The sequence below is a fragment of the Gymnoscopelus braueri genome (assembly GCF_963280865.1).
Source record: "Gymnoscopelus braueri genome assembly, chromosome: 20".
NCBI classification, from domain to species: Eukaryota; Metazoa; Chordata; class Actinopteri; order Myctophiformes; family Myctophidae; genus Gymnoscopelus; species Gymnoscopelus braueri.
This window is the reverse complement of record NC_137622.1, coordinates 31,656,077-31,679,369: the sequence shown is the minus strand read 5'-3', so window position 1 is coordinate 31,679,369 and position 23,293 is coordinate 31,656,077. Positions and strand designations below refer to the sequence as shown.

At 43.7% G+C, this 23,293-nt stretch overlaps 2 protein-coding genes across 2 annotated transcripts in view; one reads left to right on the top strand and one right to left on the bottom strand.

The window, feature by feature from the left end:
- Nucleotides 1-3,426: 3,426 nt before the first annotated feature.
- On the top strand, nucleotides 3,427-7,196 carry f9a (coagulation factor IXa; the record flags this gene model as incomplete). The annotated part of the gene is made up of 8 exons (XM_080415600.1): nucleotides 3,427-3,493; nucleotides 3,878-4,068; nucleotides 4,199-4,223; nucleotides 4,709-4,822; nucleotides 5,115-5,249; nucleotides 5,351-5,661; nucleotides 6,309-6,432; nucleotides 6,607-7,196. The coding sequence occupies 8 exons, from the start codon at nucleotides 3,427-3,429 to the stop codon at nucleotides 7,194-7,196; spliced, it is 1,557 nt and encodes a 518-aa protein (XP_080271726.1).
- A 1,685-nt stretch (nucleotides 7,197-8,881) lies between these two features.
- mcf2a (MCF.2 cell line derived transforming sequence a) overlaps nucleotides 8,882-23,293 on the bottom strand; it is a 41,013-nt gene continuing 26,601 nt past the window's right edge. The window contains exons 18-30 of the mRNA XM_080415884.1: nucleotides 22,651-22,720; nucleotides 22,432-22,524; nucleotides 22,006-22,098; nucleotides 21,547-21,672; nucleotides 20,783-21,004; nucleotides 19,742-19,834; nucleotides 18,676-18,754; nucleotides 17,251-17,308; nucleotides 14,947-15,050; nucleotides 14,193-14,305; nucleotides 13,432-13,544; nucleotides 11,541-11,644; nucleotides 8,882-10,945 (exon numbers count right to left, since the gene is read on the bottom strand). Coding sequence (XP_080272010.1) covers nucleotides 10,905-10,945; nucleotides 11,541-11,644; nucleotides 13,432-13,544; nucleotides 14,193-14,305; nucleotides 14,947-15,050; nucleotides 17,251-17,308; nucleotides 18,676-18,754; nucleotides 19,742-19,834; nucleotides 20,783-21,004; nucleotides 21,547-21,672; nucleotides 22,006-22,098; nucleotides 22,432-22,524; nucleotides 22,651-22,720 — 1,309 coding nt within the window. The 3' untranslated portion in view covers nucleotides 8,882-10,904. The remainder of the gene's footprint in view (nucleotides 10,946-11,540; nucleotides 11,645-13,431; nucleotides 13,545-14,192; nucleotides 14,306-14,946; nucleotides 15,051-17,250; nucleotides 17,309-18,675; nucleotides 18,755-19,741; nucleotides 19,835-20,782; nucleotides 21,005-21,546; nucleotides 21,673-22,005; nucleotides 22,099-22,431; nucleotides 22,525-22,650; nucleotides 22,721-23,293) is intronic.

The following is a 23,293-nucleotide window of genomic DNA, read 5'->3' as shown; positions in this document are numbered from 1 at the left end:
GCAATTATTTGAGATAATCGCAATTTTCTTTTGCTAAATCATCATAATTGTAAAAATAATTTCTGTGTTCAAAATGTCCTTTTTTTTTTTAAGCAAAAATAGTGGAAGAATAGGGGCTGCCCAATTCAGTCACTGGATGTTTAATTGTGTATGGCTCAGTCCTCATCACTGGGTCATCAGCTAACACAAAGTTGTTGCTGCTGCCCCCTGGTGGGAGTTAGTTCACAATTCAGATTATTCTATCTATATACAGTATAACACCATTGAGAGACAGGGTTATGTCCTGCTAGCAATCTCTGGCCTGGCATTGCCAGACTGATCACCATGGGATCACTCACAGAACTTGTGAGTGATCCCATGGTGATCAGTCTGGAGATGCCAGGCTAAGCAATCTCATGCTTGTCATCAGTGATGACATCGGTCGTTTTTGTTGTCTCCATAGCAGAGCTAACAGAAACAATTATGGTTACAGTAGTTAAGCTGAGTTGACAACATCCCTTTATTATAACTATCAGAAGATCCAATGCTTGAACGTGACAGCGTTGACTATGAGTATATTGTTGCTGAATCATTATCCATGCCACCATGCTGGTCACGTCTGAGCTCTGCAAACATTTCAAACAGCAGCTACATTAATATTTTACCGTGCAGGCACAAGCTATAAGCCCACCATAAATGGCAATGGGTCCCTGCAGAGAGCGTTGATGAGGCTGGGGAAAAAGGCAACGTTTGAAATCTATAAAGCCAGGGCCTTGGAGTTCCTCACACTACTCCCCCATAGCACAGGAGCAGCTACTAGTTACTATACATTGAACAATCAATAGCATGGAGCAAGCATCAGAGTTCTTATAATGTTCCAGTCTCTGCCTTAATTGCTCCCCCATTGTAGTGCCTAATCTAATTTTAGCTGGAACAGATTCAGCTGTGCTCAGACGGGCGGCAGATGACAGAGAGAGTAGGAGAGTAAGAGATGTCTGCTGAAAATAAATTGTCACTGTCAAGACTGTTCTCCTATATTCTATCCAAATGTCCTTTCATTTTTCTGCCCGTCCATCCATCCATCACTCCTTCCACCAATCTGACACTGCTGGATAGCATGTCCATAACAGTGACAGTCTGAGCCTCTGTTCGGAGACAAAGAACAAACCTGCAAGTCGCTTTATCGTATTGAATTTATCTGTATCTGGACAGAATCAATATGTGAATCCATTGTTTTAAAAAAATGAAACATGACAGGGTCTAATAACGGTGCAGCTTCCAGTACTTGGAGGTCAGTCCGGAACTGTGTGGAACTCGATATTTGGGGGCGAATGACCCCTACAGTGCCATGTCGTCAAAAAAGAGGGGGTGTGCATGCAGTTCTGTGTCATCCCCATATTTTATGCAAAATTTGGGGGACATACAGAGACGGCTGACCCCTCAGGTGACTTACCATAAAAACAATATTTATTTCATGAAAATCTGTCTTACTGACAGAATAGGCCTGAATGACATTTACCCGCACCTGGGATGTAACTGTGGAAATCTGGTTTTGGAGGTTGGGTGAAATATTTGGAGGGTGAGACCGGGATGTCTTTGGCCCAGCGGTCCGAGACTGGGAGCCTTCTGTGTAACTTTACATTTTAAACTGGAAATATGAAATAGATGACCTAACCTAAGCGACAACACTCCTCTCCACTGCTTTGTGTTGTTAGAGACCAAACAACAACTTAACTATAAAATGTTAAAAAGAATAAGTTATATAGCTACAGTACTTGACAATCTTTGCACTCTGGTTTTCAATCCAGGGGATTCGAGGGAAATGATTGAGAAGCTCTTGTATTGAAAGAGCAGTGTTAATTACTCAAGAATGAATTATTCAGCCTGTTAACGATTCAATGAAATATAAATGCCACTGGTCAATAGTTGTCTCCATTCGAGCAGCCTTGGGACTCCCTCTCCGGGAGAGATTCTGGGCCGGTGGGGGGTTTGGGTTCTATGAGCCAGACCACAGACTGACACTGGAGTACAACCACAGACACAGATCTTCAATTGGCTTGCTGAATCAGCATGTGCCTCAAGTCGTGATCAGAGCCTGACCTGAGAGTATCGTTAATGCAATCATTAGAAATGGTAGTTAAGGTTACGTTTTATAAGAGTGCAGCAAATAAACCAGATCCTTAAAACTGCTATAGCCGATGAAGTGCATGTCAAGTGCACTACCTGCCCCATGGTCTCTGCCCAGCTGGACGTGCCTAGAAGACCTTCCTTAGATGTCTGAACCACCTAAATTGTCTCCTTTCTACGCAAAGGAACAGCGGCTCTAAGTTTCTCACAGATGACTGAGATTCTTACCCTGCTGAGAACATATGGCCTCAGATTTAGAAATGCTGATCATCCCAACTGCATCACATTCGGCTGTGAACTGATCTAGTGAGAGTTGGAGGTGACAGAACGATGATGCCATCAGCACCACATCGTCTGCAAAAAGCAGTGATGCAATCCACAGATCACCAAACTGTAAACCCTCTCCTCCTCGACAGTGCCTCGAGATCCTGTCCATGAATATCACAAAAGTTGCATTGACAACCTTGCAGGCTTATGCAAAGGCTAAAATGTAATTTAGATAGCATGTTATGTGGACAGATGCCAGGTCATTTGTAGACCTGGCATCCTATGGTGTGTATAGTTTCAATGTACAGATTATTGATAGGTTATTGGTTTACCTATGATCCTACATTACTATTTCTATGCATTTGATGTATTACCACGTGTTTTCCTTGCTTACTGTAAATCGCTGTGTATTAAGAGCGTCTGCTCTGCTAAATGCTTAAATTGTAAACAGGATAGGTGACAATACACAGACCTGACAAAGGCCAACCCCCACAATACAACTTCTCCAGATCCACAAAACATATGTAGACTGGATGGATATATTCCCAGGCCCTCTCCAGCGCGCGTGCGCACACACACACACACACACACACACACACACACACACACACACACACACACACACACACACACACACACACACACACACACACACACACACACACACACACACACACACACACACACACACACACACACAAAATTTGTTATGCCGACCACAGAGAATAAGACTGAGGTATAGGCGCGCCATCTTGTGGTGAAGAGTCTAAAGTGCACGCATTATTATAAAAGTTCACTTCTGGTCTCAATTCTACATTCCCCTTCTTGTAAATCTATTGCACGTGTCTGACTCTCTAAAACCTTGCACATACAGTACAAGAAGACATCCTGGTTGTGACACACTCAATAACTATTAGTTACACATTCTGCAGTCTACTACAGTCACTGGGCAAACATCTATGTGTGGGTGCAGATTAAGTATAAACAACCGTGTGCTGTACTTTGGATTGGTGACCCACTGTGTGTGTGTGTGTATTTTGGTATCAGAGTATTATGGCTCCGGTCATTTTGTCTCTTCTATGCTGTGCGCTGTTGCTGGACCGTCAGCTGGGCTTGGGAGGTACAGTATAATAAGGCTCATATTTACATCATAACTACTCGCTTAATATCTCAAAAGTTATATTTTGATCGCCGAGTCAGAGATCCATTTATGAGTCCGTATAGAGCTGGCAGTAGAGAAGAGAGGTGGGGTATTGCAACAGCCAGGAATTCCCCCCCATTATAGGCGAATATACTTCTAGATGTTTTGCTAACCAATTTCAGTAAGTAAGCCAATTTGAATCGTAAATGAAACAACGGTCATATCACGAAACTATTTTATCAGATATGCACACTACTTATGAAAGTGAGAAGTAGGTTAATCTAGTTAACCTTCCGATTTTTGTTTGTCTTGTTTGGGTCCACTGCTGTGTTAACACATCTTCTGTGGTGTGTATTTTTCTAGCCCCAGCTCCAAACAGCGCCCATGTGTTCCTGTCTGGCCAAGCAGCAGATAATGTCCTACTAAGGAGACATAAACGCCACAACACCGGGGTGTTTGAGGAGTGGCTGTCGGGCAACTTGGAGAGAGAGTGTCTGGAGGAAAGATGTGATCTAGAAGAGGCCAGGGAAGCGTTTGAGGATGATGCATTGACGGTGCGTGTGTGTGTGTGTGTGTGTGTGTGTGTGTGTGTGTGTGTGTGTGTGTGTGTGTGAATCTGGCTCATACACATTATTGTTAACATGGATTGCATTAATCTGCAAGGCTTTACTGTTTGCTTTTCAGATGGAGTTCTGGGTGGGATACATAGGTAAGACTTTTGCTTACTGACTGACCTCTATCAACACATCAAACATGGGAGAAATGAGTCATGTGAGTGTGTATGGCTCTCTATCCCTCTGTTTGTCTACCGGTACAGGATTCAATTCTCACTATAGCATGGTACCAAATGGTGCTGTATTAACCACATGAACCCTATACTATTCTGGGGTGAACATTTGGTGGAAATAGCAGATATACAAGCTCACGACACGCTATGAACTTGTAGATAGGCTATTTTCAGCTGAGAGATTTGATGTAGAGAGGAAAAAAAAGAACAGACCAGGTATGGAGCCATGGGGGACTCCAGTCAACTAATTATATAGGGTTTAAGTGGTTACACTAATTACAGTATGTGTGTGTGTGTGTGTGTGTGTGTGTGTGTGTGTGTGTGTGTGTGTGTGTGTGTGTGTGTGTGTGTGTGTGTGTGTGTGTGTGTGTGTGTGTGTGTGTGTGTGTGTGTGTGTGTGTGTTCAGATGGAGACCAGTGTAAATCTAGTCCGTGTCAGAACCAGGGAGAGTGTAAGGACCACCTAGGCTCTCACACCTGCTCTTGTCTCAGCGGCTTCACCGGCAGAAACTGTGAGATTGGTAAGTGACCATCCCACAGCAGGATTTAAAACAGGATAAAATATGTTTAATCCCACATGACTGTGATCTGATCATTTCATGAGAACTTGATTAAATGCTGGATATACTTTTTGTTCCAGTCTGTGACTTATTGGTACCTGCATGATCCCAGAGCTCCATTCTTGGCTTGTTTTAAATATTACCCAATAGAGCCGTTGAACGAACAATGAACATTGATTTAACACATGTCATTGTGAGCAGACAGCCACATGTGGCACAGTTTAAACTGTTGGTGTGTGGTATCTGTGTTCAGTCACTGCTAGAAGGTGTGATTTGAACAATGGGGAGTGCATGCACTTCTGCGAGTCAATGGGTACCTTCGGAGCAAAGTGCTCCTGTGCAGAGGGATACAAAATGGCGCAGGACGGGCTCAACTGTGAGCCAACCGGTAACTATATCCAATTCATTACCGGCCTATTATATTCAGTAGAAGCTAAACGTTGGAATACTGACTTTTTCTAACAAGGTTCCTAATGTTACTGTGAGCAGCTGAATATCCGTGTGGCAGAGACGCCCTGACAGTGATAAGTGGGATGTCCACAAGGTCTCTATTCGAAAATGACACAGAAGTGGGTCTCGGAAATGGCACTTCGCTGACCAACATGAGTAGCAACGCCACTACCTCCCCCGTTCCAACGCCAGCCGGCACCACAGCATCATCTCCAACCGCAGATGGTTTTACATTATCCCCGGCCCAAAGCAGGTTGCCCTTGTGGGCGGTCAGAGAAAGTAGGATTATGAACGACCAGAAACGCATCGTTGGAGGGGAATCTGTCATACCTGGAGAGATCCCATGGCAGGTATGAAATGTAACGTATATAAGGTATAGTATGAAAAATGGCTTGAAAACTAACTTGAACCTTGGATGTGGTGAGGCTAACACACAAGTTAGTATAGTCGCCTTTATAGGGGATAAAGAAAGATAACGACAGGCTATATTTCACTGTAACAGGACCTTAAACATTACTGTACACCAGACCAGTGGTTCCCAAACTCGGGGTCCCCAAATAATTTCGGGGGGTCCCCAGATGATTAGTTTAATGTGCAACATTGTTTTCTCACTCAGCAGTAAACAAACCAACATACAGTATAAGTGTATACAGGGTATATGCACATTTCTAAAGTTACAATTTAATTACTTTTAAGATCTTTTTAATACCAAACTGGCCAAATTGTCAAATGTTACGTAAGAAAGAGGTAAACATTGTGAAAATAGACAATCTACAAGCTCACAAGTGAGATTGTAGTTTGGCTATTTTCACAAATATATCTTTGGAACTGAGTCAAACTAAATGTAATTCCTACAATTGCAAGTGGTCAGGGTGGGGGGTCCCCAGTTCAAATATGATTATTTTGGGGGGTCACGGTCTGAAAAGTTTGGGAACCCTTGCTGTACACTCTCTCTCACCTGTAGCTGTTGACCAGCTCTCTTCCTGCTCTGGCCCAGGTAGCCTTGGTGGCGCGTCCCAGTGGTCAGGTTTTCTGCGGGGGGACCATTCTCAGCGAGCTGTGGGTCGTCACGGCTGCACACTGTTTGGTGGAGGGACAGGGATCTTTCTTCGTTAGAGCGGGTAAGACAGGATGTCACTCATGGCCAATCAAGAGTCTTTATTCACTCCTTGTTAAACACTATGTCGCTGAAGCATAGGCAGTGTTACAGTATGTCTGTTACAGTTAAAAAGCCTATCTCGACTCGCATGTATGGATCATATACTGTTATAAACTGTGACCCGTATTCTGGCAAGGGGAGCACAACGTCTACACCAAGGAGGGCACTGAGCAGGACCACGAAGTGTCGGAGCAGCGCATCCATCCACGCTACCGGTCCCAGGTGAGCCTGTACAACCACGACATCGCCCTGGTGCGCCTCGAGACCCCCATCGTCTTCTCCGCGGCGGCCCGGCCCATTTGCCTGGGACCCAAGGCCTTCACGGAGGCCATCGTGAAGGAGACCTCTCCGGCCACGGTCAGCGGCTGGGGCCGAACGCGCTTCCACGGCGCCACCTCCAGCACGCTGCAGAAGGTGGAGGTGCCCTTCACGGACCGGACCGAGTGCAAGGACAGCAGCAGTGCCCGGATCACCCGCTACATGTTCTGCGCGGGATACTACGACACCGACAAAGACTCCTGCCAGGGGGACAGCGGCGGCCCGCACACCAACCGTTTCCACGACACCTGGTTCCTGACGGGCATCATAAGCTGGGGAGAGGAGTGCGCCATGGAGGGGAAGTACGGCGTGTACACCCGCGTGTCACACTACTACCGCTGGATACAATACGTCATGGCGGCGAGCAAGAACAGACTGGCAGACGATGTGGATGAACCTGACCCTTAAGTTATGAGACACTGCCTTAACGTGCACATTTTAAACCAATAATGTACAAAATATAGTAATAGCACATGCTGCATAATGTATGAAATAAAGTCCTGGTTCACAGAATCAATCCCTCCAATGATGTGTCCCTTTGCCATTTTGAATCTCTGCCTACCTTAAATTCCTTTAATCCCCCTTTTGATTTCAAAAGGACTTACAAAGGACTACAATGGAAACAAGTCCCCTGGACTTTCTCGTGCTGTTTACATTTCTGATGAATAGCAGTATCAATAGTAGCAATATCAGTCAATCAAAAAAAAATACTGTATTGAGAGTGACACAAAAGGCCAGTTTTCAACTGGTCCCACTATTTAGGACACCTCATTGTCAAAGCCAATCTCTGGGCTTTGACCCTTGTATAGAGCATCGCAGTTCCCGCCCACTTCCTGGTTTTTCCTGGTGCCGGAAGGAAAAACTCAATGCATTTTTCCCATTGACATTTCCAAAAATATTTATATCAATTAATTTAAGCCTCGAATCAAGCCATCCAGGGTCCTGGTGAATCATGACCATAAAACGTTTTTTTTTCTGTGATTTTTTGTATTTTATATTTAATGATATGATATACTATATTTAATAAATACCCTCTGTTTTGCCGTTTTCAAAAAGTTTTTTTCACAGAATCAAACGTTTTATGGTCATGATTCACCAGGACCCTGGATGGCTTGATTCGAGGCTTAAATTAATTGATATAAATATTTTTGGAAATGTCAATGGGAAAAATGCATTGAGTTTTTTGAAGTGGCACCCGGAAGGGGCGGGAACTGCGATGCTCTATTTGCGATACATGCATGATATGTAAAATTTCCAGCATGGTTAGTATTTTGGCTGGATTCAAATTGAAATAAATTATGGATATCACGGATATGATTATATCACATCAGATTCATATCAGTGACATTATAATAGCAAACTTTGGGTGCTGGGTAGTTCAAACAGTTAGTGCACTGACCACATGCTCCTTGCGAGATGCGAGGACACAAATTTAAATCCAACTCACATCATGTCTTGCATGTCTCCCCTCTCTCTGCCCATGATTTCCTGTCTCCCTCCTATGTAAATAAAGCAATAAAATGCCACAAAGAAAGTTAACTTAGATGGCGCAAATGACAATCAGAGTACATCACTCATCTGCAGGCAAACAAAACACAAGCAATAGTTAATTAGCAGAGAGGAGCATAAGCTTGAACTAATTTGCTGTTCCAAGACTTTTTTTCTTTCTTTTTTCACATGCACATTTTTTTGTTACCTTTAGTCTCGAGTTTCCAAGATGTGTCATCAAGAGATTCTTGTGGGATGTGTAAAATACAATGTGCACTTAGGACTTCCATTCAGACTTCTAAGCAACATGATACTGACATGCACTATATTGAATGCACTACATGTGATTTAGGACCTCTTTAGACAACATACTGATTTTAACATGCTGCTTTTTCAGGCTTTGTGTGCAAATTTAGTTTAACATTCTTTGCTTCTAATTATTTTATTTTATTTTGCTCCTTGAGCTGCAAACATGAAAGCCTGCATAAACAAGCGTTTCACCTCACCGTTACCTGTAATTGTGTTGTGACAATAAAGTTGATTGATTGATACAAGCAGCCTGTGTTCACTTAAAAAAGAAAGAAAGAGAAAAACTAAACAAAAGATAACCATAACAAATTGGACATTTTTATTCACATTGGCTGTTGCATATAAAATGTCATAACTATTTCAATAAATATGCTTTATTCATTTCTGTACAATACAGAGGCTTTACAAAAGGAAGCCAGTCAAGACCAATGTCTCATGTCTCAACAACAATACAAACCTGCTCAAGTTCAACCATGCATTTTCCTGCCATAAATAAAGATTTAGCAACACAAACACACTGGACAATTTCCCTTTCCCATATCTGGAAATTCAGTGCAAAATCTGCAGCATTTTGGATTGAAGGTATAAAAAAAAAAAGTATTTTAGTTGTTGCCATGTACAGTACATGTAGGGAAAACAAAAAAAAGTACTCAGTGGCGGTGCAGTCAAGTGTGTCTCCCGTATACGTAAAGAGACATCATTTCGTGGGGCTGCGTCAACGCCTCACGCTGCGAAAGGAACAACATGATAGCAAAATAAATAAATTAACAACACATGAAATGTTGCGGCGCAGGGCCCCTACCGCTCGCCAGGCTCATTTCCATATCAAAGGCGACATATCAAAGGCGGCCCTCCTACTGGGGCCTTGATTTGATGTGGTAAATTCATATAAGTCCGCAATCAATATTTAATTAAGCGTTCGACACAGTGGGTATATTTCATGTTTGTTGTATGACCCCCGCCCCCACCCACCCCCCTCCCACAAATTGGGGTGCCCCAAGATTAACTGAGCTGTAATGCCAAAGAGGAAACAATCTGCCTCCATTATGGAGACGCACACACAGAGAATGTCTGTCTGTCTGCCTGTCAGAGGAGAGTGACAGTGTCTGGGCTGTGAGGTGTGTCTGTATAGCAGCGTCTTCCCAACTACCTGACTGATGAATACTTTCCTATCATTCTTCATCACCCGGAGCAACGTCAGACTTCATCTTCCCTGTTATTGTCAACTACCTGGGGGGCAGGGGTGGGTTGTGTCTCCCCGACTGCTGCCTATCTTGACAAGTGACAAACAAAGCTAACGACAGCGCTGATTAGGAAGGCGTACAGTGATATAAAGCAGAGACCGTTCGATGAGCACAATTTCTTTTTCTTTTCTCTTTTTTCCTATTGACCTTAAACCACGTTAAAGTGCCTCTTGAATATCGGTGAGGTGGAAGCAGGAACAGTACCTGAGCACTGACCTTGCGACGCAAAACAGTACAGTACTTACAAAAGAGCATAATATTCCAAAAAAAGAGGAGGAATAAAAAGGCATTATGGCACGGCACATTTTGGCATTTTAACTCTTTCAGAGGAAAGGTGCCTTAAGGAATGAAATCTATGAAGATACAATGATGAGGTAAAACGAAAGATGTCAACAACGAGGTACATGTTAAAAAATGAGTGGTGCTGTACTGCATGTGTATAAAAGTCCTTTTGTCCTAGAAACGTTTCAGGCAAATCCTGGGTTAGTGTCCACATAATGGCAACCACTAACATGCCATTCACACACACACACACACACACCCTGCACACACACGCGCACACGCACACACACACACACACAGTACACACACACACACACACACACATTAGCTGAATCAAGTACTATATGGACAAAATATGTTTTTTACAGATAGTAAAAACTGTTGATTAAACCGCAGCCAGGGATAGGCTGTTGATTCTCCATGAGAGCTAATAGGTCTTAATAGTTCCAAATAGCTCCTGTGCCTTATTGCTGGTGCCACATTTTGTTGTCCATCTGTCCATCACATTCAGTGATGGTGTCCACTGAAGGAGACAGAAGAAGCAAAAATAAAAGCATTGATCCAGGAGATTGTCAATCAAAAGCTGGGGTAAAGGCAAAGTCCACAGACTTCCACGTACTGTACTTGTCCTACTGACCAGAATGCTGTGGGGAAAGCCGATGGAGAGAGGAACGCAGTAGTAGACTCCATCAGTTATGGGACAGCTGTGTCGTCATGTCTGTTTGTCTGTCTGGGGGCATGTTTGTAAGTCCAAAGTTTACCCATGATGCATTCTGTTGTGCTTTTCTTCCTTCTATGGGTTGCTGAGCTTTCTGGCCTTCAGGTTCCCAGAGTCTACAGGAGAATATAGAGATTTGAAACACTCTCTGAATTCTCTGAACACATACTGTATATTATACCGTCAGCCTCAAAGCACAATTGTCTAAGTCATATTTTTAAGGTTTTAAAAAATCACTTTCTGCCTAAGTCATTTTGTAATGTACTGTAACAAGCATTCTGATGCTGAGGACATAGGCAACATACTAGGCAGCAGTGTTAGGAGAGTAGAGTTAGGCGAAACTGGTTACGCTGTCGAAACTGTCTCAATAGAGACATTCAGGGTGCTTCTTGACGACACACTACATAGTGACTGCACCCGTTTCATGTAACACTATGTTTATTTGCATCTGTGACACTGTAATGTGATTCAACTGTTTGTTATTGTTTCTCATTATGTATGTATTTTATATGTTGTTATCGGGGCGTCCTTGAAAAAGAGAGCTTGCTCTCAAAGGGCTCCCCTGAATAAATAAAAGAAAAAGAAAAAGAAAAGAAAGAAAGGCAGAAATGTCAACTTGGCCCAAAAATTACTTAGGCAATTATGCTATCAGGCTAACGATACATTCATGGTACCTGTACAGTACTATGCTCCCAACCCCGTTCCCTTTACCTCCCAGTCTGGTGGAGTGTCCTCGACTGCTGTCTCCTAAGATCATCTGGAGGCTGGATGCTGGGATGAGGCCCTCCTGTCGCCGACTCAAGTTCTTCACAAGCCTGGAGGAAGGAAGAGATGAAGCGAGGGGGTTAGTGAAAGAAACAGGAGCATGAGTGTGCATTCAACATACTTCACTGACATAAAGGTTGTTTTCATTTTTGTTTGATCCAGGTTTGAAACATTCATTTATTTTGCACTTTCTTTCCAATATTTGGCATTGACCGTTGACGTCAGGCTCAAATATCTTGCGCATGAAGCACTTTGTAACTCCGTTTCAAAAAGTGCTATACAAATGAGGCGACTTAAAGGTGTGCAATAGTTGAGCTGCGTTTTCAGCACCCTGGACACAGTGACAGACAAGCAGCTTCATTACACTGGTGAATGAATGAATATGAATGAATGAGTGAATGAATGAATAATTTAATTTTTGTGTCTGGCTGCCCCAACACAGCCCATGCCTTACAGGATTATTCAGACACAATTTAAAGAACACAATATTTCCAGTGCCAACATGCTGACACCAAAATAATAAACAAAATAATAATAAATACCACATACTGTATACATGACTCTGATCAAAAGTACAGAGACAGTTTGGTAGTCTAATTTTCAAACTAGAGAGTGGAGGGCAAGAGAGAGAGAGAGAGAGAGAGAGAGAAAAGAACAAGGAGAAAATAAACAGAAGACAGACTTGAATGTTAACTTAAACAAGGTGATATTCATAAGAACGAGTGGTATGATCCATCACAGTGCCACTATGCATAAGTTGCATGTTTTCTTCTGTTCCAGGCTTTATGGATAAAATGTGATCTAATAAATATTTAACTAAATCATTATCCAGGGACAGACCTACTGTACATGTACTTTGTCAAAGAGTGTTTTTCTAACTCATTCACTGCCAGGCTTATTTCAAGCTTGTTGATCCCTGTGCCACAGGCAGGAAAAATGGAAAAATGTGATTTTTTTTCTCAGTTTACTTTTTAACATTGAAGTGGATGGAGCATTAACTTTTTGAAAATCGTTTTCTCCTAGTTCCTTTGAGATAAAAAAATAATAATAATACAAAAAAAGAAAAGAAATTACCATTACAATTTTATTTTGAAAAAAATGGGCGGCCATAGCTGAGTGGTCAGTGAGCCCGCCTGGGGAGCCAGAGTTCCTGGTTGTCCCAGGTCGATTCCAGGCCATGCCAGCAATGTGTCGATATGTGTCCCTGAGCAAGACTCTTAACCCCTAATTGCTCCCCGAGCTCCTAGTGATTATAGGATGGGTAAAATGCAGAGGACTAATTTCACGTACGTGCAAATATGCAGTGACAAAGAATTAATTACATATTTTTTAGTCTTTGATCTACTTCTGTTCCAGTGTACCGTCCTGTTTCAATATGTAGTGGCAATATTCCAGAGCGAAACTGTGCACACAGAGATGGCTGGCTCTTAGATAGATCATACACAACATATTTTTCACATTCATACACAGTTTTAAACTGACAATATGTACGTAATCTGGTTTGTCATTGATTTCTTCCAACCATTTAGCTCTATATTTTATCATGGCCAGTTCCTTGAACATCCCCACATTCACCCTCTGCCTGTGGATGTAGAGATGCTCAAGTCCATGCTCCTGGAGAAGATCAAACATTTCCAGTGGCCAAGAACTAGCTAGTAGGTAAGGTAGATTAAGTGTCTTGTTCGCGAATACTTCCATAGGACACGGCCATCGATGGACACACACCCTGGCAGCGACAGGGTACAAACCTGCCATTTCCGTCTTACGGGACAGTTTCTCCAACCCTGTCGCAAGAGATCCCTCGTCCATGTGCCCGGTGTCAGGCCAAAATACTCACCAGAAGCCCTGGCTGCCTTCGTGCTGCAGGTGGATGACATCGCCACATTTGATGGTGACGCTGTCCGGTCCGTTCCTACAACAGTCTGCCAAGGCCTTGTATCTGCCTGGAGACTGAGAGAGGTGCAGAGATGCAAAACAGTGCAAAGTTAAATTAGTGAGCACAGTTTTGCTTGGAAACCCAGCAGTGGATCCCATATACTGTAGTTGTCCTTCTCAATGTCTTTAAAGACCCCATGAAATCAAAATCAAGTTTGTTTATTACATATGTTTTGTCAAAAATCATTATGTATATAAAACTTAGTGTTTTTTTTAGGTAGTGGTAAAAGTATTTTAGAGTTTGTCTTTTCCTGGTGATAAAAACATGTTGATGACTGTACTTGGATGTTTATACAAAACTTCTGTCCAATTAATTATTTTAATGAAATTTATATCCCGCACCCATTTCTATAATTCCTGCCAGTTACCATCTGTGGGATCGTACAATGACAATTTTTTTGTGTTATCTTCATCCATCGATTATCATAATAAATAAATAAATAATCTCAATTTGAAATTACAGATAGGCATGATGTCGCCTGTAGGTTTAACATTGTGTTAAGACAAAGATTAGGTTAATAAACAACTTATTTTTCTTTTAGATATTATTGGGGGCTTTTTAGCCTTTATTTATAGTTGCAGTAGAGGCAGACAGGAAACAGGGAGAGAGAGACTGTCGTATCTTTCTAAATAATTGAATATCTTTGGTGGTAGTATGCTCACCAGTTGTCCGGTGCCATCTTCTTCCGTGTCAGAGGGCTGGGAGGGGTCCTGTCCTCCAGACCACTCCTCCAAGCTCTCACAGATGTCCACTGAGTGGTGAGCGCCGGGCCAACCTGGGAGCACGCACACACGTATGCATGCACACACGCACAGACAGACAGACAGACAGACAGACAGACAGACAGACAGACAGACAGACAGACAGACAGACAGACAGACAGACAGACAGACAGACAGACAGACAGAGAGACACAAACACACACGTTAGCTGTTTACTCCAGGTGATTGCAAACTTGCAAAAACACAAAACGGGTGTTAATTTGAGAAGATCATATTGCGGAACTAAACGTGTAAGTATCATAAACCTTTATTTGCCACAGAATCTATTTTAATAATAACATATCCAATGCAATTGACTTTTTTCAAGAGAACCAGGCTATAGAAATAAGTCATCTCTAGTCTGGACCACTCAATTAGTATCATTGGTAATGGAAGGCTATAATCTCCAGTAACACTGTTCAGGAGGAGGAAGTCAAACATCAACCTGGGTCTCAGAAACAGCAGTATGACACTGTGTGTGTGTGTGTGTGTGTGTGTGTGTGTGTGTGTGTGTGTGTGTGTGTGTGTGTGTGTGTGTGTGTGTGTGTGTGTGTGTGTGTGTGTGTGTGTGTGTGTGTGTGTGTGTGTGTGTGCGTGTGCGTGTGGGGGTGCGTGTGCGTGTGTGTGTGTGTGTGTGTGTGTGTGCTGTACTCACTCCTGCGGTTGCGGCGATGAGAAGGGGGGGAGTGAGACTGGGGGTCCGGACTGCTCCGGCCCGACTCAGTTTCATCTGAACTCACTGACGCCCTCTGCTGTTTGCTGGAAGAAACCGCACCATGGAATACATCCGTTATAAGCTGCTCTGCATGGCACGCGGTGTGCAAAGTGATCAAACACACTCAGGGCAGATGTTATCCTCAGCCACACAGATCTACGGGAGCAGCTTTTGACCTTTTTGAAATACAACCCAGACCCGTGAGAGAGAATAGAAAAGCTGCTCCCCGGATCGGTGTCTGGAGGAGTGACTGGTGTCCAGTGCAAACTCATACAGCCATGACCGTTCAGGCGCAAGCCAGACAGCAGGGCAGAGCACACAGAGCAGAGCAGCCACATTGCAAGCCCCTCTGTAGAGGGAAGGCTGACCATCATAATGTCAACACAGGTTGGACACGGGTCAAAAACGAGCCAAAAGATCTGGTCTCCATTTATCAAGATCCAAATAAGAGCACTTGGACGTTGAGTTGCAACGAAACGTAAAATGTTTCGTTTGGGAGAGAAATGTTTTCTCCTAAACCTGATTCCAGTTCAGTTTGGAACGGAATCGGATTAGATCTCAAAAAACGGGACTCATCGAAAAAAAGAAAAAAAGCAGCTGACATGAGGAAATGTAGAAAATTCATGAAGTCAAGCCAAAACATTCTCTCATTTTCTTTTTCTTCCTTTTTTTTGTTATTTGAATTGAACCCTTTGCATTGCATGCAGAATTGCAGATCGGGAGATGCAAAGATGAGTGCAGTGATTGCTGGAGCCATGTGAGTTGAGGCAGTTCTGCGGGGACACTGGCCTCTCAATGTGTGTGTGTGTGTGTGTGTGTGTGTGTGTGTGTGTGTGTGTGTGTGTGTGTGTGTGTGTGTGTGTGTGTGTGTGTGTGTGTGTGTGTGTGTGTGTGTGTGTGTGTGTGTAGGGGGGGGCAGGGTTAGTTATGAGCCATAATGGCAGCTATGGCTCGTAGCAGGTGACGGTCAGTATGCAAACACAGCAGCCCTGGGTTTCTTTTTTTTTTTGCCGGGCCATGCCGAGGCGAGTCGAACCAGGCCGGGCCAAGGCTGAGTTTACCACTGAGCGTCAGGGTTGGGTCAGTGGCGCTGGGGGCGGTGGCGGGGGCGTGGCCGGGGCCGTTGCCGGGGGCTTCTGGGGCGGGGGCTCCGGGACCGCAGGCACAGAAAGACATCGGCTGACAGCGAGACAAAGTCCAGCCCCGGCAGACAGCCCCTGGGAACCCCTCTGGACGGACGCACGCCCCTGCAGGGACGGCATGGCAGGAGTGGGGATAGGCAACCACACACCACAGGAGAGAGCCACTCTGGCCCCTTTCTCACACGCACACCCACGCGCACACACACACACACACACGCGCACACACAAGCATACGCACACACTTTCTGTATCCAAAATAGCAGATCCGCATGCTCGAAATGCGGAACAAAGCGACGCATTTTGAGCTTGTCGATCTGCTATTTTGGATACTTTTGTGTTACGCTGTAGTTGTAGTATGACACAGACACACACACATGCATGCACGCACGCACGCACATACACACAAACAGCCTACGCCCAAGGCTCAACAAAACCCTCACAACACATTCACTGAAGCAGTGAAGATTAGATGAAAACTCAGCAAAAGGCAGATAGTAGTGCAGTTACTTATATACAGTACATACAGTAGTGTGTGTGTGTGTGTGTGTGTGTGTGTGTGTGTGTGTGTGTGTGTGTGTGTGTGTGTGTGTGTGTGTGTGTGTGTGTGTGTGTGTGTGTGTGTGTGTGTGTGTGTGTGTGTGTGTGTGTGTACATAGCCATGCCTAGCTCTGGTCCAGAGAACTCGCTAACGCTCTGTTAGGAGCGGTGCTATTAACCATGGACAGAAACTTTCACTACCGTGCGAGGTCTCCAACTGTAGTAGAAATAAAGAAAACTATTTTGCTACTCATCAAAACAAAGGCTGTTTGGTGTAGTTGAAGGATCATTATTCGTGGTGGGAAAGTCTCAGGACCCCAAACGTCCGACAGAACGGACCATTGTGAGTAGTGAAATAGTTTTCTTTATTTCTACTACAGTTGGAGACCTCCCACGGTAGTGGAAGTTTCGGTCCATGGGAATAGCACTGCTCCTAACAGAGTGTTAGAGAGAACCCGCTAACCCTCAGGACCAGAGCTAAGCCATGCCCTGAGAACACTGTTCTACAAACAGAAGAATACACTGATAGCCATGAGTAACCAGCCACAGTCTGGCACTGACTGACCTCTCAGACAGCGATGAGAGGGGAATGTGTTCAACCATGTGGTGCTGATAAGCTTCATCTGGAAGAGGAAGAGGAGGAGGTGAAAAAGAAAAGAAAAGAAAGAAAGAAAGAAAGAAAGAGAAACAAAATAATTTGGTCGCATCCGGATCATTCAACAAAACTAAATTAAGGGTGTAAACCACTTAAATCCTATACACTTCACTGACTGGGGTCCCCCAGGGGTCTATACTTGGTCCCCTCCTTTCTTCCCTCTACACCAAATCTCTTTGCTGAAAATAGCAGATATACAAGCTTGTAGAGCTGCTGTTTTAGGGGGAATGATTGAATATTATGATATGCCCATAATAGGGACGTCAGAGTTAAAGTGGTATTATATCGTCACTGTCGGGCAGAAACCTTGTATCTCATTATTTCAACTTTTTTATGTTTTTTCGTAAATTAATGCCCTACTTCGTCATGCTAGGCTGTGGGTTCGAATCCACCGTGGTGCACCCGGCTTTATCGAGTCTATACAAACACCATTGGCCCGTGTTCAGGGGAGGGAAGCCAGCCGGGGAGGGTGACATCGGTGTCACGTATTGCTACGGGCTGGGGCGGCACCTGTCAGAAGGGAGTGTGGGCGGGAGGAGTCGTTCTCCCGGTAAGGGCTCCTCATTGGCAGGTAAGTCGGTAAGAAGTAAATAATTGACATAAGGTCTAAATTGGGGAGAAAAAGGGGTAAAAAGCACACAAAAGCAGGGTAGCAAAAATAGCCGATCTACAATGAAAATTAAGTGAAAGTCTGTCTTTGGGTTCTTTAAATATTGAACCACAGAAAAGCATTAAAGGTTTCATGACGTTCAGTTTTACCACACATTAAAAGTCTTTGTCATGGTCCTTCAAACGTGTATAAAAAGTTTTAACATAAAAATCCACTCCATTGATCCATGGCAGGTGTTTTTCTCTCACATTTCTAAAGCCTTTTCAACTGCAATGAAAAAATTGCCTGCGGGTGTCGCTGTTGAGGGATTTTGCCTGTCAATCATCGCCTCTGCTCCGCCCCCCCCCCCCCCAAAGGAAAGGATAGGGGAGGGGAGGGGCGAGGAGGAGAGTGGGCGGGATTAATTGCCTGTGACTTCACTGCCGAAGGGCCAAGCTCAGATTACTTTTCAGCCTAATTATTCAGAAAACCCCAGACCCCAGAAAATCCACTGAATGTTCAAAGTTCAGATTTTTTGGGTGTAATTGAGGTCATAAAACCCCCCAAAAAAAAATAAAAAAGGGAAAATGAATGTCATAGAACCTTTAACAAGAGCTTGTGACTAAATAATAACTACATTGGATCAATTGGAACGCAGGTTATTTTTTCAGTTTCCTGAAAAAAGCGACGGTTTTGGACATACAAGGTTTCCACACGACAGTGACGACATGCAGACGCATTGAGACCTTTCAGGAGCTTCTGCTGGTTGGTGAGGATCCTGCGGAGTTGGTTGAGCCAGGCCATCTTTACCTCCACCGTGGGAGCCTGGGAGATCACAACATATCAGAGATGCTACATTATGGATTCCACCAAAGTTATAGGCCACCCATAGACCCGCCCATACCTGTGTCTGATTGGCTTCCTGGCAGGCATAGTTATGCTGAGGTTAGGTTTAGGCATAGCTTTACTGAGGTCAAAGGAGTAGTTCACTCAAAATAAATTTCTATCAATTACACACGACTCCGCCGGTCATCAAATTATTGGCTTAGGAATGCGTCAAAAACAAAAAAATCTCCTTGGGCTTCGTGGGGTGTGTAATTGATAGATAATAAGTAATATAATATTTTTTGGGGTGAACTACTCCTTTAAGGTTAGAATTAAGGTTAGGGTTAGGCATAGTTGCAAAAACGCTACGAAGGAAGAACTGTCAATCACAGCGACTACTGGCCAATCACAGCGGGTCTTCCTAGAACTGCGGTGGGATCCATAAGCACGTGTCAGAGATGGTCCGAGGAATGCATCTACATCGTGCATGCCCACTAACACCTACAGCAGTGGCGAGGATATTGCAAGTGTGCCCCCAAATAATTGGCAAAACACTAAGGTTTTAATGATAAACTAAATGTCAAGGTATGACATTTTCTTTAAAACCTTGACAAGTGAGTTTTCATTATGATTCTGCTAAAAAATTAACTTAAAGCACACTTTGCTAGTTCCATTGATCCAAGCCGGCACACAATCGATGGATTGATCATAACATGCTCTGAAAATGTACGCGGCCCACCCATCTGACCACTTAACACGGCAGCCACAGCAGATAGGAAATTGCATTTTAAGAGTGAAATACAATGCTTACAATGCTGTTGAAAAAAAACACTATTTACTTGACGATAATGAGTTACATGAATGCATCCACATACAGTAAGTAGAACAAAATGGCTAATGTGTGAATATAATCATTTATCTCTAACATACAGTGCCGTACACGTATATCTGGTAGATCCAGCAGTGAAACCAGAAGTGTCCTCTCACCTGGATCACGTACACCTCCTCCCTGCCGCTGTACCAGATCTCAAACTTTTTCACGTCTCCCTTGACGTTCTCTGTGATCCCCACCGCAGTCATCTGCCGAGAGGAACACATGCTCACAACACGGCATCAAGGAGGACGAGGCGTACGAAACGCAACGCCCGTCGCACATCAGACTTACATCACTTAAAACATCTGCTCCGTGGCAAGACACACACGAACACACACACACACACACACACACACACACACACACACACACACACACACACACACACACACACACAGCCGTGTGACTGCTTCCTCCCCTCAGCCTCAATAATAAATCAAGTGCAGTGGCAGCTGTTGGTGTGACACCACCATCCGCACTGACTTCCGTGCATAAAGACACAAACCAAAACATGTCTCTTAATGTGTAACTTTTTTATAATGAATACAATTGATTTTTTTTCCAATCTGTATGGTAGAGTATGTTAATACAATATAACTTACAGTACACAATTGGGATGGTTGTATTTTGTCTCCCTGCTATTGAGACATTTAGATCGTGTCAAAGGTCATGTCTCACCTAGACACAGGATCTGACATGACCTGATGGTCAAGATTAAATGTATCTCCTGAGCAAGCAGGCAGGCTCCATCAGTTCAGTGGTAAAAATGTCAGCACTTGCACAGGGTTCAAATCCAGGGTAGAAGAGGAAAGTTACATAGTGCAGCTTTAACAGCAAGTGCATTAGGGGTGCAACAATTAATCGAAGTAATAGATTTAATCAATTATTTAAAAAGAAATCGAAATGCCATGCTTTTTTTTCTTTCAAAATCTTTTAAATGTACCAAAAATAGCAGATTTACAAGTATTAAATAGCGCTTAAGTGGTTAATGAGACTAATCGATTTACTTGACTCAAAATAACGAAAATGAATTTTTATTATTCTATTAATAATTTAAACAGTAATCGATAGAAAATAATTGATAGGTGCAGCCCTAAAGTGCAAGTCTCCCAACATGCGCACACACACACACACACACGCAAACACAAACACACCTTGAGACAGTGTTTGAAGCCGTAGGACGGGGCCTTGTCTCCGCCCTCTCCCGGGTCCTCTCTGCGCTTGCAGAAGAGCAGGGCTCTCTCGTACAGGAACAGGTGCCTCTGCATGGGCTTGAAGCGGGTCAGCTCCTTCATGCGCGTGGGGCCTCTCTTATGGCTGATCCACACGCTGAAGGAGCCCTGCATGAGCACACGGCCCAGGTCACACAGCTCTCCCTGCATGGCCAGAGAAAACCAGACAAAAGATTGGGTTCGTTTCACTCTCGTTTCAGTCCGATCCAAATGGAAAAGCAACCCACAAAATAAAGCCTTCGTTCTCACTAGGGTCTTAACAGATACGTATCAAATATTCATGGCAAAAGACAGTTTATGCATTTAGTTTTTTAAAGAACATACATTTTCTGTAATGATTTTGCAAAATGTACACGAGTCATGTAAGAGCAAAAAAGGTCGAAACCTTGTACTCTACTTTATGTCCAAAACTGTTCCTTTTCTATTATTATTTTAAAAACCTTTTAAAATTGGTAAAATAGCAGGTCTACAAGCTCACAAGCTTGTGTGCTTGTACAGTAGATCTGCTATTTTCACAAATTTTGTGTGACACTCTTGTATGATGAAGTAGGGCTTTAATAAAATAAAATACAACCATAGAAATGTGAAACTTGGGAGATACAAGGTTTCTCTCCGAGTTCCCCGACAGCAAATATTATGTTTGATTACTCCCACCACACACAAACATGGACCCACACAATGCCCACCTCATATCCTGTGATGGCTATCTGATGCATGGAGTCATTGACCGCCTTGAGCAGATCCAGCATGGCTGCTAGCGCCCCCTGCAGCTCAGTGGCCCCCTCACAGCCTGCGCTGTATTTCAGCAGCTCCTGAACAAAGTATGCACGAGCATGCACAATGAATGGGGGCAATACTAGAAAGGATTTTAAAAAGCAATTTCAATATATGTCGCACTCTGGCCTAACCCCAGACAGGGTTGTGCAATCTCATGCTGATTAGTTCTGGGTTTTAGGGACATGGATTTGTTATCACGAATGCTCAGTCTATCTCCAATCCAATTGAATGGAGTATAGAGTATGACAGGCCTCTCAAACTGGACCAGTAAGGGCCCATTTGGAACAGTTTTTTCCCCTATCCAGAGTTAAATTAACACTTTAATTTTCACTGTTGAGTGTGTTGTGCGATGCCGTTCTTTCTCCAACCTTAAGTAGCAGCTGGTATTTAGTGAGACGTTGCACTGGTTTCAAGAGGTAGGAGTCCAGACCAAGTTTGTGCTCCAGTTTTTTCTGACATTCCTTGAGACAGGGACAAGACAAGGAGAGCATGAGCTAAGGGAATCACGCAGGAGAATAAAATCAAGATTCATATATATTCCTAAGGAATATATTATACTCGACAGGAAGTAATTAAAATGTGACTTTTGGCATAAAAATACACAAACATGGATTCCCCCCCCCCCTCTTTTTTGGCATCTAGGGTTAGGTTAGGATGCCCCAATTATGACCAGGGATACGCTCTAAAAGTGTGAAAAACATATTTTTCCATTTCCACTTTAAGTGGTTAAAGCGGTTTTGTCTCGTCGCTAAGCTTTGGTCTGAACTAGGCTTAAAACTCCCAGCGACACCAACCTGGAAGATGGCACAGTCTGAGAACTGTCTCCACAGGGCATCGGAGCGAGGCTTATTCTGACAGTAGCATTCATACATCTGGAAGTTCTCTTTCTGGAGGAGAAGAAGAGGTATGTGGGGCACAGAAATCCTTCTTTGACTTTGATGTACTGGCGATCAAATATAGTAAAAATACATGTTGCTAGACAATGAAGACATTGAGTTGTTGGCTTTACTCACCCGTGCCAGAAAACAGCCCCCTACCCCTTCGGGAGTCTCCAGGCAGCCTTCCAGGTCCTCGAGGAAGACCCTGGATTATAAGAAAGGTCACAGACCAATGAGGTTAAATGTCAACAGCCAGACAGAGTAATGCCTAATTCATGCCCCATCATACGATGGCATCGCGGCTATTTTGGGCGTGCAACACCGTCGTACAACAAAGTGTAAATTGCGCTTGAGTCATTTCACAAAATGACAACACATGACACACACACACACACACACACACACACACACACACACACACACACACACACACACACACACACACACACACACACACACACACACACACACACAAACTAATTGCACCTTCTACCACACCTCAGCCATCTGAAATGACTGACATTTGCAGAGCGTTACTACACGCCTACTGCACTGCACGATTAGTTTTCTCACTTTTCAGCTTATTCAATGCTTAATGAGGGCAAACTGGCATTTGACTCGTTAGTGTGCTGTAATTGGCAAGGGGACGTCAAGCAGTCATCCAGTGGAGCCATTTAGCTGGATGGGGAAGGCCGACTCAGCAGGCGAGAGAGGGAACACAGAAACTAATCAACTCTACTGCATAAACTGACACTGAAGCCAAGAGAAAAGGCTGCAG